Genomic DNA, 13,266 nt, shown 5'->3' on the forward strand with positions numbered 1-13,266 from the left:
ACAAGTGGAGCCCCTTCCCTCACACATGCCTGACTTAGACCATTTTAAACTATGCCATGGGGGCGTCTAATATGCTAATGAAGAAAGTGGGTGGAATTGCAGGAATTTGAGCACAGCTAAAAATGTACATGCCTAACAATTGCAAATCAGCCTGTGCTCAAGTTACCTAAATGTGTTGGTATCAGTGGAAGGTGGGTGCCTCCACACCTCTTCTTGTCAGTTTTCAGTGAGTACACAGCTAAAAAAAACCCCACACGCCTCTGTATATGGGCCTACTGTTTCAGCCAGGGTTATCAGCAAAGGTTTGTACTAAAGTCCTTGAAAAATACAGTTACCTACTTTCCACTCTTATTCATACAGTAGGAGGAAGAGTCTCTCCATGCAAACACACTCTAGGCTGGTTGCCGGCATAGTATTTCAGATATAGCATGACATCTGGATGTATGAACAGAACTAAGTGTTATCCTGAAATGGACTTCTAAAAGCTTGGTTAGATCTGGATCTGGGATGTATAAATTAAGATTCTACATATTGTGACTTGTAGCAGAGCTTTAAATCACTCACAGATTTGTGTGACTAGGAGCATAAAAGCACAGCTTGGTTTTGTTTCTGCAGCTCAAGCCCAGCTCTTCCATTGCTATATTTATATGGTTTGTTTTTTCAGAGCAGAACTAAAGCTTTTTTGGATGCATCAAAAAAACATCCATAAGCACAGCTGCAGGTAAAGGCATTAAAAATATGTACCTGCAATATATAGATGCAACTGCAGTGGCTATATCTGGCCAAAAATGAGATTTCACAGAGAAGTATGCATGAAGCCATTACAAAAATGGCCCAGGGTGCTGGGTTGTGGACAGTCCTGTGCCTGGTCCTGTGCAATGCAGGCAATGAGGACAGGCTGTGCAGCTCTGGACTGGGGGATGCAGGTGACTACAACACCCTTTGACTGGAGAGGGAATCACAAGGTCTGATACTTTCAGCTGAGGGTTGGGACAGCTCTGAGTGCAGGCCCAGTAGTGTGGGAAGAGAAGGTGCTAGGGCACAGCAAGATCAAAGAGGTCATGTCTGTGGGGCAGCAGAGAGATAAGAAGGTGGAAGTGTCAGATAAACACCAGGGTGTGGGGTTTGCTGCAGTGTGATGTTTAACAGAAACACACCGAGGCCAACCGGAGGAACCATGTGGAGAAAATCCAGGAGCAGATCAATCTCCGTGCAGAGATGTGATGGAAATGTGAAGGTCTGCAGAGCTGCCAGAGGAGGCCCCAAGCCCTGCAGAAGGCAGTGGCAGGAGGAATACCCAATAACACCCTGAGACCATCTTGTGCACAGAAGGATGACATTCCCTCCGCTGCTGTGCTCTCTGAGGTGTTGGAGGCTGCTGGCAAAGGTCATGGGCCAGGATGGGACATCCACAGCCAAGGTGTCAGAGGGGATGAGGGTGAGGAGTGAGTGAGATGAAAAAAATAACATGATAGATCTGAGAACTGCTTCAGTCCCTGGAGAGAAGAGAAAGGAAATCAGTGCAGAAAACCCCAGAGCTGAGAGCTTGTGGGTGAGGGAAGCCAGGAGAGCTGCTAGAGGTGCTGAGGGAGTGTGGGAGGTGAGAGGAGTGAGGAGGAGTAAACATTTGGGTGAAGGCATCTCTTTCTCTCCCAGGATTATCTAAGTGCTGCAGCACCCAATCCATGTTTGCTGGATCCCAGCTGCTCAGCAACCAGACTCTGGCAGCTGTGCTTTTCGCAGCCTGGCTGCCTCGAGGAGTGGGGACAGGGGTTTGTAAAAGGGTTTGTTTGGCAGAGGTTATCCCCAGTTTGGGGACTGCAAATATTAGCAGCAAAGTCTGGTGCAGGAGAGGATAGACTGGGACTCCAGTTCTTTCTGAAAGCCAAAACTATGTCATCTTTTTTACCCCCAGGATTTCTGAAGCTCCCAGGGGAACAAGAGGGGTGACACACAGAGGTGTTCATGGTTGCAAGGTAGCTGGATTTTACACTGTCTAAGGCTCATATGAATAACTCAACTTTTCAGTTTGATTTGAGCCAAAACTTTTATTTTTTTCTTGCTGAAATAAGCAAACAAGCAAAATTATTTCAGCTTTCTGTCTTCACTCTAGCAAAAGAAACAGAATGGCTTTTCTCAAGGCACCACTCCAGAAGACATAAGAGAAGCTGGAGGTTCACTTGTTGCCTGCAGCAGCCTGTTAACCCCCTGATTCTGTGATGCTCCCCCTGTTCCCTGCCCCAGCCCTGGCCACTCCCTCGGTTTCTCCCTATTTGCTCCTGTACCCCAACCCCACCCAGGGACCGCCCTTGAGTCCCTGACAAAACCACCCCGCAGCCAGACCCCTGCTCTTTCTCTGTCTGCCTTCGAGGGCGCTGGGACAGGATGTGAATAAAGCCGTCTCCTGAGAGACCCTTCTCCACCTCCTTTGGCGCCCACTGCGCTGTAACGCTGCTGGCTCCCGGAGCCAGATCGCGGGGCTGTCCCAAATGGACTCCGAGATGCGACTGATCGCACGGCTCTAGGAAACCCTCGCTGAGCTCTCAGGGAGCAGCAGCCTGCTTGGCAGAGTCCAGCGGTTACAACAGTTGCCCAGGGGTGAAGATGCTGGTTTTGGGTGTGAGTGACAAGACTGAGGTTGCACCATTTGCTAAGATAGGTGTGACCTGTGCCCTGCTGTGTTGGGGCAACTGAGGAGGTTGAAGGAGAGAATAGGAGGGGTTCCTCATGCACTTCCAGTGTTGCTGTGTTGCCTTATTTATTAAAAAAAAGTCACTATGCGTTTAGCCCATGACTGTTAGCCTCAGTTCTGGTGATTTGGATCTTCACTAATTATCAGGGACAGCTGAGCTTTGGTAATGGCTGCCGGGGTGATGGGAATGTCATGAAGCAGCAGAGATGAAGGAAATCATCAATGTGACAGTGACAACAAGGTCTCTAGTGTGGTTTGCAGGTCCCCCAGAGGAAAAAAAAAGGGAGTTGGTTTGGCTTGTACATCAGTCCCATGTCAGCACTGAGCCCCTTGCTAGTACACCAGGAGCAGAATTGTCAAATGTGATTGCTTGCATCCTACCCATTCCTGAAAGATAAATCAAAAGTTGTATTTTTAGTGCCAGAAATAGTTCTAATTACTTCCTGTTCACACATACTCATCAGTTTGTACTAAGGTCTTGGACACTGCACACTTGCAGAGGCTTTAGATCCTGCACTAGTTCCTCGTGCCAACAATGCTCCTGCAACTGTCTCCTTGGCCAGGAAGCTGGGTCTGGGCTTTGTAGCAATAATGTCAACTAAAGCCATGAAATCAGATCATCTCAGGAGGCAGCATACCCCACTAGTTTGGGTTACCTTATCACTATGAAAAAGCTTAGAAATTTGCAAAAATACAGGGGGAATCAGTCATTAGAAAAGTTTATGGTTTTTCTTCAGTTTTGGAGTAGCTGAGTGGAAGTTTCCTCAGAAACATTTACAATGGTCAGAAAAGAATGTAAAAATGGTGAACACATGAACTTAGTCACCAGACAGCCCTCTCACTACCTTGGTAGCTGGTACATAGGAATGAATGCAAATGGATGTGTGTGTGTGTGTCTGTCTAGACTTGTCTTTTCCACTTATGTCTAGTCAACTAATTGATGAAAAAAACCCCCTGCAATTTTATTATTTCATATTGATGGCTGACTCAGTTAATTTACATTTTGTTGATATTTAATGATTTAGGATGGTTGTTAATATTGTTTCATTATTATTAAATAGTTCAAGGGCTGGGCTCAGCCTGAGCTTTTATTAATTATTGTTAAATTTAAAGAAATAAAAAATACTGCAGTGTGGGAATTGAGGAAAAGGCAAAGCATTATCAGTGTGTGTTATACAGCCGCAGCAAGACTTCTATCTCTTTCTCCTCGTTTATTTGTGTGTTTATTTGCCTTTTCTTTTTCCATGATGTCAGTATAAAGGGGAAAATGGCTGCTGAAACGAATGGATTTTAGCCTTTGATACAGAAGGATTACAGCCTGCAAACATGAAAAAGAATTCCTCATCTTATTTTAAAACTTTACATTTTCTTTAGCAGTCACAGAATCTGGCTCCAAATGCATTTGCATTCTGTGTTCTTCAGGAAATGTTCAATATTATGTGCAGCAAAATTAAGAACCAGAATGTGATTTCTTTAAAGGAAAATGGAATTTGCTTTGAGAACAAGAACTGGACTCTAGCTGGAGTTTCACTGGTGGGATGAGTTGCAAGGCAGGCTCCAGGCCTTAGAGCTGCCAAATATTCTGTCACTCCAAAGCCAGGTTTTCCTCTAGCTCTTATTTCCAGATTTTCTCTTTCTTATTTATGTTTATGTGTATGTATACACACATATATTTACATCAATTTCATATTTTACAGAGCCTCATTTGAAATGGGCACTAGGTGAAGCCTAAAACCTAATGTTACAGAATTTATCTTGAATGCCATATGGATTGCTTCCATATCTTTGTTATTTTTCTCATTGTTGTTAAGTTATTAGCTCCACAGACACCTGATTCTTATTTCCCTCTGTACAAAATTTCCATCTCTAGGCTGGAAATAGTGAGTCACAGATGAATAGACTTGGGAAGGTTATGGAGAGCAGCTCTGCAGGCTCATCAGCCTGACCATGGGATGATGGTTTTGGCACAGGTTGCACTCTTCACACTTATGAACTCCCAAATGCCCAAAGTGAAGTTTATAAGAATTCAGTATCAAAACTGAATCTTCAGTTTTCCGAGTAGTTTCTTGCTAATGAGATAAAATGTTTCTCAAAAAAAAAAAAAAAAAAAAAAAAAAAAAAGGAAAAAAAAGAAAAAGATGTGGCATACTTCATGTTAACAATTCTATGAAATGCCTGAAGGAGACAGGCAGAGTTTCTTCTGTTTATAAATAGCTGAAAGTTTCACTGATCATTTTATATAATTTACCAAAAAACCACACCTCAATTTCTGCCTTTTTGCTATGGCTGTAAGACCTGTTCAGACACCTCTCTGCTGAACAAAGGCAGGCAGTGTACATGGAGCACTTGGGGTTTTTAGAGATTCAGATCTGTCTGAACCCTGAAATCACTGTTCAGACCTTACTCAGGGATAATTCCCATTTTATGGTGGTGCTTTTCTGGCAGCTGTTGCAACTCCTGGCTTGGATGTCTTTTCCTTTTACTTTGTGCTAGCACCGTCCTATCAGCTGAAGTGGCTCCTGATGTGGGTGTTTATTCCTTTTTCTCATGTTAAGGAGTCAGTTTGAGCTAAAAGCTTGGAATTGTGATTCCCCAGGACACACTGCAGCTCTTGATGGAGATCTACAACATGAACAACAGCAACTGGGAGTGTACACATTGACAATAGAATGCATTCTTGCTTTTCTTCTCTGTTACTTTTAGGCATGGAAAAATGCTTCTCTACAACACACATTGGTCACCATAGAAACACAGTGTTTATGGTCCTGGAAGTGGATGATTTTCATTCTGGAAATGGGTAGAAGAGGGTATTTGCACTCCCCTTGCTCCCCTGCTCCTTCCTTTCTACAAAACTTCTGGGAACTCTGAGCTGAATAGCAGGTAATGGGTTTTTTTTTTTTTTTTCCTTTCTTTGCACAATTTCAGTAACCTGGATGGTAAGCCATTGAACAGGAGTTACTGATTTGAAACCTGATGGCCAAACTGAGGAATGAGGAGAGGAAGTGGAAATCTATGTTCCAGCTTTGCTAGGCGTTCTCAGGCAGATCAGACTGTCTGTACATCCTATTTCCAGGTTTGAAATGAGTGAAAATAAAACAGATCTAGTCCACAAGTCTATTCTGAAGCTTTATTTGCTTCAAGACTTCTGGCAACCGGCAATGCGTAGAGGCAAGGATTTTTTTTTCTGCCTATTTGCTAGATTTTGGGAAGGAAATTCCGACTTTGCCTGCTTCTTGTTGTTCCAAGCCTTGCTCACAGTAGCAAAGTCTAGTCCATAAACCTAAATAAGCCTAGCTGAACTAGCAGGAGTTATTACTGTGAAGAAAGACACAGCAGTGTGATAGCACAGCCGGTGTAAATTCTCTGCACCATGATAAACCATCGTGTCGAATTTGTGCGGGGATAGCTCTGCTTCACCACTGGGCCTTACAGCCATGGCCTTGTTGGGTCAAAAAAATTTAAAAGAATCATATCCCTTCCATAGCTGTGCTGGTGAAACTTCAAACGGCAGCACACAGCTTAAGCAAGGACCATGGTATTCTTTCTGTTGTTGTGGCTCTGGGGATTTTGGGTGTGAAGAGGTGCGGTTCCTGACTGACAGGACATGGCAAAAGCCTCGAGCACAGACACTGTTGTACCAGCCAAACCTGTGAATTTTGGTTGTGGGGCAAGGTGGGGCTGAAATAGACTGCACTGGTGAAATCTCAGTTTTTGCAATACCTTCTGCATCCATGTTAGAAACGATACTACAGTGCAGCTATCTCAGGCAGTTATGAGACCGAGATGGCTTTGCTCAGGTGGTGGCAGAAGGGAGCTTTTTGGTACACAAAATGTGTTATCAGAGTAATGTGTATTTTCTTTCTAACTTTCCCAGTCTGTTGCTGGAAGGCTGCTGTTGCAAATCGCAGCTAGGCAGGTAACCATCTGTTAATGAGTAATCCTTGGTATTGGCATTGATCTGGTCCATATTTTGCAATGTAATGCCAGCTCCTGAGTGGGCTTGCTTGGAGCTCATTGTTGCTATACCATGCTTTTCATTAGCTCCTGAAGAGAAAGAGAAGGGAAACATCTGGGTGATAAATCAGCTCTAGTTACAAGCAACGTTGGATCATCTCCTCTGGATGTGCTCTTCAGTGCTTGCTGGTTAAACCAGGGACCATCTCCAAGGGTCAGGCACTTTGTATACTCTTCACTCCCTGTGGTTTAGGGAGAGTCTCTCCCTACATGGCATTCCCTTCTACCCACAAAGACATTAATGATTAACAACGGTAACAGCTCTGCTTACTTAGAAAACTAAAATACCCTAAAGTCAAGTAAATCACAGTCCCTTGTGAAAGCTCGTTCCTGATTCACCCTCCCACTTCAGCCCAGCCCTGGAAGTTTTCCTCTGCCAGGCAAAACCTTTGTGAGAGGAACGCAAAGATGAAAGTCTGTGCTCCTCTCACTGTTGTCTTGGCTCTGACTCTGAGCAGTGACTGTGCAAGGATGGTAAGTGATTCTTCTGTTTCGGAGTGGTGGATCAGCTATGTGATGCCTGGCAGGACCATGTTGCCTTGGGGTTGGATGAGTGAAGCCACTGAACAGACCCAGAGAAAGAGACATTCAAAGGGATTTGCCAGATGAAGGTTGACACCAGTGCTCACTAAGGGGGGGGCGGGTTGTGTCTGTGGGATAGCTGGTGTTAATACCTTTCTCTGTTTAAAGCAATTGCTTACATCTAGGCCTTTCTGTGGAGGAGGAATGGGAGGGGAGGAAGGACCACACAAAAATTGAAATCCTTTAAAAATGTATCTCAGAAATGTGTTGGCACAAACAGGTACCTGCAGTAGCATGGAGGGAGAGTGCTCCACTGCCAGACATTAATGCTCTCTGGTAACTGAACAGGCCAGCTATGTGGCTATCTGGTTCTTTTCAGACTTCTCCCTGCTTCCATGCCAAACCTCTCAGTGTTTTTGCATCATGTGCCTTGTGTCTTTTTTGGGGATATGTCTGCCAAGCACGTGAAGCAGTGCTGAGCAGGCTGTGATGGTTTGAGTTTGCTAGTTTGCTTAAACCCCACCATGACCTGGCATCTACCATGGACTAGCAGGGCAGTTAGTCCATTGCTGCCTTATGATCAGCCTTATTTCACTAGCTAGGTTAAAACTAGCTCAGATATGCTTAAATGGTGGTATAATCCTAACTGTCTCAGAGAATTACAGAAGTGTGTTCTCAGATATTACGTGTGGGAGCAGAGAGGAATGCTCATGTTCAAGGTAAAGATCATCCCTGGCTGAAGCCATTGCAGACGGCTCAGTGGTGGCAGAGCCTGTGTAGAGTACAAAAACTGCTCTTTCCTCAGAACTGTTCAAGCCCTCTCTATATATCTTAGCAACAGTTTTTTCTTAATTCTCACTTTTTATGTCCCCTGTCCAGTTCTATGTTCATGATGTGCTGCTTCTTCTTTGGCTGCTTTTGTGATACTTTGATTTTGCTGTAGTTCAATTGCCAGCACTTTTGGTGAGAGCAGCACTTAGTCTTTTACCATTTTTTTATTATTTCCTGTGGCTTAAAATCAGCTCAGCCTAGTGCTCTTTTCTTGCTGATTGGCAAACCCAAATACAGTTAGAAGTTGGTTTTGTAACTAATGCCCTGGGGGATACAACTAAATAGCAGGAAAAAGCAAATGTTGGGATATTATTTGTAACTGTGAACTGGCCCCAGAGTGCATGTATGCTTCCTGCTGAGAGAAATAGGAGATGTATCCCTTGGCCATAGAAAGAAAAAAATGGAGCAGAGCTTTGGCCTTTGTTGAGTTGTGATGGGTTTTCCTGGTTTAACTGACACCTTTCAAGAGTCTACGTGTATCTACCCTCTTTCACCAGACGGTGTCCCACCAAAAATCACAAGCAAATGATGAGATTTTCTCAGAAACGTTGGGAGAAACACAATTTCAGGGTACCCTGGAAAGTACATTTTTACCAGTAGTATGGTTCCCAGAGTGAATTTGTGTCTCCAATCCACATTCTCTTTTTCTCTTTATAGCACTACAAATCTGGGGCAGGAAGAGGCTCAAATCATGGGTTCACTCGCCCACAAGGTACCAAGTCAAATCCAGTAGGTTTCATGACAGTAAGAACGATTCTGCCTGTCTGTATCTGTGCTGTGCAAGTCGGTAGGAAGCCTGTCTTTGTTTCAACATGAATCAGGATTATAGAATGGTCATGCCACTATTAATTTCTGTGTAAAAGGGAATTTGAGATTCGCTCAGGAATCTCAGGTAATTTTCCTTCAGGTGCAGATTAATGGGAGGGTGCTGATGGGATTTTAGTTTGTCTGAGCTGGTGGGGCTTTATATTAGTTCACAATGTGGTGTGGCTGAAGATGTGCTACAATCCTTAATCAGAGCTGCAGCTGCCCTGTAACTTTCAAGCACATGAACTCTTTGTATGTAGAAGTTCAATTTCTACCGTGGTCTATGATCTCCCTGTGGGAGAAAGGTTTGAGTCACATGCAGCTTTCTGGGTTGCATTTGTTCTGTGGCACCCCAATGATCAGACATCCTGGCTGTGGGAGAGCATTGCAGTTTCCATTTTTAAGGCTTTTATTGTCCTATGCTTTTGCTGTTAAAGGTTACATGCATTGGGCCATTAGCGGTGCCTTTATAGGTTATAACAGTCTTCAGTGGCCTTTGGGATACAATATATCTTCTGAATGGGAATCTATTTTCACAACTCTCCTGCTTTTACTGGAAGGTATCAGACAGTAAAAGCTGATATTGAAACATTTGCTTAATTAGTTCAGAGTATGAAAACAGGGATTGACATGGGGATGTCAGAGGGGATGGCAGTGGCCGTTTCCCACTGATAGAGAAGGAGGCAGTTAGGGAAGATGGAGTGACCTTAATTCCAACTGATTAAGAAAGGGGTTGGACCACAGGGATAGGTGATTTTTTCTGTAATCCTAATGACTGACCTCAGCAGCTCTTTGAGATTGATGCCTTTTCCTGGTTTTAAAATCAAGAGTCAAACACTTGACTCTTAGTGACTTTTTCCCTTCTAATCTAACAAGATTAGAAGGGAAAAAGGGATTTTACCTTGGTATTTATTTTAAGGATCTTTAGGTGCACATGTCCAGGTTGAATGCACCGAAATGCACACCACAATGCCCTCCAAAATATCTGGTATAACACTATAGGTCTTACTAATTAACTAATTAACATATCTATCAAAAATTCCCCAATGAGAGGCTTGAATGAGCCCCCCTCCCCAAGGAGCCTTCCCCTGGATGGTTCTATCTCAGTTTACAGAATGTGTTCTGGAGAGGACCTTGGGGTCTGGGGCACACTAACCCCTAACTATGAAGCTTCTAAAATGTTTAGTCTCCTAGGTGAACAAACAAGTCCAGGAATGTAGGCAAAAAGCACTAAGAATACAGAAGTTATAAAAAGGTATAACAGAGGTATAAAAGGCAAAAAAACCATCATGGCATCAAGATGTCTGGACTTGTGAGGGTTAACAGATATTACAAGAGTGTGCAGGAGCCCCAGCCATCATGGGAGGGGTAAGCTCAGGACAAGGAGCAGTTGTACATCATCTCTGAGAAATGGAAATGTGCTGTGCTGCCAGTTTGGTTGAATGTCCCATTTCTGTCTTACAGCAGTGGCTGGCTTCCCATTTCAGACTTTGGGATTTCAAAACAGATTGCTTTTAGTTTAATGGTTAAATAAGCTCTGACAGTTTTGAATTGTCTTTTTTGTCTTCAGCCTCTCTCATTCTTAAGACTCATCTTGAAGGATTTTTTCTGATAGACTCCCACTAGCCTTCCTTAAACTCCCACCACCCTTCCTTAGACTGCCATCACTGATGTGGCAAATATAAAACTTGCCCTTTTTAGACACTGGTCCCATTAGTTTCTCCCCATTTGTAAGGAATCTGCTTATCCCAAAGGGAAGGTGGTATGTTCAAAATTATCTCTCTACCCCCAACCTTTAAAACGTTCTTCCTCCCGACTGTTTCTATTTCAGTTAGTACTGTCTGGTTCCTTAATTATTTTAAACAGATATTACAATGTGATATAGAGCCTGAAAGGATACAACTTCAGAAATTATTTTAATATACAATTACAATACTACATAATTAGAAATGGTAATTGCAATTAATGAATATAATTGGGATTTGCTGTACCAGAAATTGCAGTATATTTTGAACTGAAATGATCTGAGATCTTTGTTCCACTGCAGAGTCCATTAATCTTTGTTGATTCAGTCATTATGTAGGATTTTAAGCCTCTTCTTATGCACTAGACATTGCAGAGACACAGAGTCCAGAGCACAGCTGAAAAACTTGCAGATATCTGTCTTCATAATTTCATATAATAGTATATGATATAATTTGTGGGTCGCTTTTCAGCTGCATTACAACTTTTTAATATTTGTATTTCAGTGTTTACAGAGGATGGACATTCATGCAAATTTCCTTTCCGGTTCGGTGGAAGGTTTTATCACACATGTTTATCAAATATGTTTTCCAGAAAGAAATGGTAAGTTGACATTGCTCATAAATTAAAACAGCATTCAAATGAAAATGTCATCCTAAAAGTGCTTTAATCTTGCTCTTAGGATAATTAACAGGAGCTTGGTGTTGTGCCCAAGGAGACTGGTGCAGTTCTCCTGCTGATAGTCATGGTGCTCGGGTCAAGGCTTGTGCTCAGGGGGAAGGGAGCCCTGGCACTGCGTTTCCACGGCCACAGGAAGGTCACGAACTGCAGAAATGTTTCCTCGCTGCCCTTCCGATTGGAACTGCAACTTCCATGAGTGACAAGAGCTAGTACAGAAAAAGCAGGACTGAAAAACGACCTGATAGAAACCCTCTCCTGAGGGAGAAAGGAGAGATACAGACGCCTGAGAGAGAGGACAATTGGTTAAGGGGCTGTTTGATTTGTGCAGGCTGTACTTGTACTGCAGCAGAGACCATCTGATTTTTGAGGAAAGCTGTTTTCTCCCTGCCCCCACGTCTCTAATTTCTATCCAGACTGGCACTAGAACCCCTTTGGACAGTGTAGTACAACTCCTGTTTGTTGGGTAATGATTTATTCTACTAGTGTGTTTCAGGCCAGGTCTCCTTCTTTTGTGCAAAGGTTACTCTTTTACTTTTGCAGAAGCTGTTAGAGGTATTCATGATTCATTTTGGGAGTAGGGGCAGTCAGGTGGGAACCCTACTGAATTAAAGCACTGAATAAAAAAGATAAACTTTGCAGACAAACTCATATGATAGGCATATATTAACTGAAATCAAAGGCAACAAAGCAGAGAATATGTGGGTACCAGTAATGTCAAAATTATGCCCAGATGAGCCATGTGAAAGGCAAACACTTGCATGCTTTCAGGGTGGAGATAATATTTTAGAGTTTATTTTACTCGCCCAGGAAGGGCAGAGCTCCCATTTTTTATACTGGACTGTCTAATTTTTTGGTGATCTGTTTTTCTGATGACACATCTGTTTCAAGTGTAAGTGCTGGTGTAATGTAAACAACACAACACAAATCTGTTTACACAAATAGACACCGAGCTTCAGGCTAGGAAACCACTTCAGAATTTCCCCAATATCCACACATACAGTCCAGCTAAGAGAAGCCTCCAGGAAACAAGAATTTGAGACTATCTTAACTAAAGAAAGGGAACTGGAATAATTTTCCAGTTTGAACCCTGTTTTTGATGAACTGTAGCCGCAAAGAGTTTGACCTTTGGACTCACTTAATTTCATGCAATGCTTAAGAGGGATCCTGTTAATACATGACACTGTGTATTTGCTTTTGGCCAGTTAGGCCACAGAAATGGAAAAAACTGTGAATGGATGGGATCCAATGTTAGAGCACACTTTAGAGCTGACCTTGAACAACTTGCTCTTGTGCTTCCGACTTTTTAAAAGCCATTTACAAGCGGGGAGACGAGGAGGAGGACAGCTGGAGTTATTTGGTTTTGACAGACCATTTCACCCTATGGGTGACCTTCTGACCAGTGTTTGCTCATCACTCATAAGCTAAAAGCAACTTAACGTGTGACTTCAGGCACAGAGATGCCGGGAAAAGAGCCCTGAATAGCAGTTGGGAAACCTGCTCTGTGCATTTTTGTGTGACTTGGCACTAACCCAGGCTTGACTTACACCAAATAACTGATCCCAGGGGACCTGGTAGGCAGCAGGTGAGGGCAAGGCTTGTGCCCTTCCTGCCTCCTGCAAGCTGCTAGTAAGGGATGATGGGAGGCTGGGTCCAAACTGCCTCTTTGTGGGTGAATGCAAGGAAACCAGACCAAGAGAGCACTGACTTATGCATTTAAGTTCATGTCCTCAGTCCTCATGTCATACTTTAAGTCAGGACTACAGGCAGGACTTTACAGTGCAGGCCAAACCTCACTCAAATTTGCTTTAATTTTATGTTTTCTCATACTACATATGACACAGGTACTGTGTTTCAACATTAATCTGCTCCTGACCACAGAAAGCTCTCCTTACTTTCTTTGAGAGCAACTAACAAGTTGTATCTTTATAAATATTTATTGAAAATACAGGAAAGAAGACAAAATAATTACAGTATTT

General features: G+C 43.1%; 1 protein-coding gene across 3 annotated transcripts in view; it reads left to right on the forward strand.

Annotated features, from left to right (window-relative positions):
• The first annotated feature begins 7,004 nt into the window (after positions 1 to 7,004).
• HGFAC (HGF activator) overlaps positions 7,005 to 13,266 on the forward strand; it is a 41,531-nt gene continuing 35,269 nt past the window's right edge. Inside the window, exons 1-3 of one of the 3 annotated variants that reach the window (XM_032109787.1) lie at positions 7,005 to 7,180; positions 8,717 to 8,771; positions 11,116 to 11,212. In XM_032109787.1, the coding sequence (XP_031965678.1) occupies positions 7,115 to 7,180; positions 8,717 to 8,771; positions 11,116 to 11,212 (218 nt within the window). In that variant the 5' untranslated portion in view covers positions 7,005 to 7,114. The remainder of the gene's footprint in view (positions 7,181 to 8,716; positions 8,772 to 11,115; positions 11,213 to 13,266) is intronic. The other 2 variants (XM_032109786.1, XM_032109788.1) reach the window with 2 other exon arrangements.

The sequence above is a fragment of the Corvus moneduloides genome, chromosome 5 (assembly GCF_009650955.1).
Source record: "Corvus moneduloides isolate bCorMon1 chromosome 5, bCorMon1.pri, whole genome shotgun sequence".
Classification (NCBI taxonomy): Eukaryota; Metazoa; Chordata; class Aves; order Passeriformes; family Corvidae; genus Corvus; species Corvus moneduloides.